Source organism: Otolemur garnettii, unplaced genomic scaffold, assembly GCF_000181295.1.
Source record: "Otolemur garnettii isolate 467f Iridium unplaced genomic scaffold, OtoGar3 scaffold00368, whole genome shotgun sequence".
In the NCBI taxonomy this organism is placed as follows: Eukaryota; Metazoa; Chordata; class Mammalia; order Primates; family Galagidae; genus Otolemur; species Otolemur garnettii.
Genome location: NW_003852763.1, coordinates 120,277 through 121,621, shown reverse-complemented (window position 1 = coordinate 121,621; position 1,345 = coordinate 120,277). Strand labels below are relative to the sequence as shown.

Below are 1,345 nucleotides of genomic sequence, written 5' to 3'. Positions count from 1 at the left end.
CATATCCAGCTCTGTGCTGGATTCAGGGGTGTCCAGATCTGAGGAGCTCATGCTCAGATTCCTGAATGCACTCTGACCAGACGTGAGCTCCAGGACGCATCACACGGTCCCATTATGTGCTGGGGTGATCTTCATATTTACAACATGAAAGAAACAATTACACCTACAATACACGATCCCTGCACATGTGAAAACATGAAATAAGATGATGTACGTGAATATGTATGACGTTACAATCTTTTACTTTTACAAAGTAAAAATTTATGTATCATCAAATGTGACCCTTGTCATATTCCTGCACACTCATCCTGGCTCAGGCCCTGCTCTCCCCTCTGGAGTCCCACCCAAGACATCTTATATAGCAAGAGGACATGCAAATAGGGCTTCCCTGTGCTCATGAAAACCACCCAGCCCTGACCCTGCAGATCTGGGAGAGGAGCCCCAACTCTAGGACTCCCAGGTCTGCCGGCTCACTGCTCAGGACTGAAGACAGACGGCGCACCATGGAGTCTGGGCTGAGCTGGCTTCTCCTCCTTGCTCTGTTACAAGGTGATTCATGGAGACCTGGAGATTCAGAGTGTGTGAGTGGATGTGAGAGAGAGAACAGAGGGTGTGTGTGGAGGTTTCTGACCAAGTGTCTCTGTGTTTTCAGGTGTCCAGTGTGAGGTGAAGCTGGTGGAGTCTGGGGGAGGCTTGGTCCAGCCTGGGGGTTCCCTCGAACTCTCCTGCGAAGCCTCTGGATTCACCTTCACTGATTACTACATGAGCTGGGTTCGCCAGGCTCCAGGGAAGGGGCTGGAATGGGTCTCATACATCAATTATGATGGTGGTAGCACAAACTACGCGGACTCCGTGAAGGGCCGATTCACCATCTCCAGAGACAATGGCAAGAACACTCTGCATCTGCGAATGAACAGCCTGAGGCCTGAGGACACCGCCGTGTATTTCTGTGCGAGGGACACAGCGAGGAAAAGGCAGTGGGAGCCCAGACATAAACCTTCAGCGGAGCGTGGCCGCTAGGCGGCGCCGGGACACAGGAGCAGAGTCACCCAGTGCCGGTGCGGGGGTTGGCCTTGGGGGCTCTGCTCTGGTGTCTGCTCACGGTGATGGTTTCCTCTCTATGTAACAGTTTCCTCTGGGGAACATCTCTGGATTTATGATTCTGTGTTTTGCTCTTATATTTCTAAATTGGATGTGTCTGAGCAAATAACCGAAAACCTCACTTGCACAAAAGAGAGAGGGTAGCTTTCAGCCACTATCTTGTCCCCAAATGGGCATTAATTATCAACACTTTGGAGTAAGTCGGTAAATCTATAAAAAAAATTTCTCTTGTATCCACAGTGCA

The 1,345-nt window shown here is 50.3% G+C and overlaps 1 gene segment (V, D, J or C); it reads left to right on the top strand.

Annotated features, from left to right (window-relative positions):
* Positions 1 to 446: 446 nt before the first annotated feature.
* LOC100949324 lies at positions 447 to 1,020 on the top strand. The segment is given in 2 exon segments: positions 447 to 549; positions 653 to 1,020. Coding segments are annotated over 2 exon segments (414 nt in total).
* Positions 1,021 to 1,345: the final 325 nt, after the last annotated feature.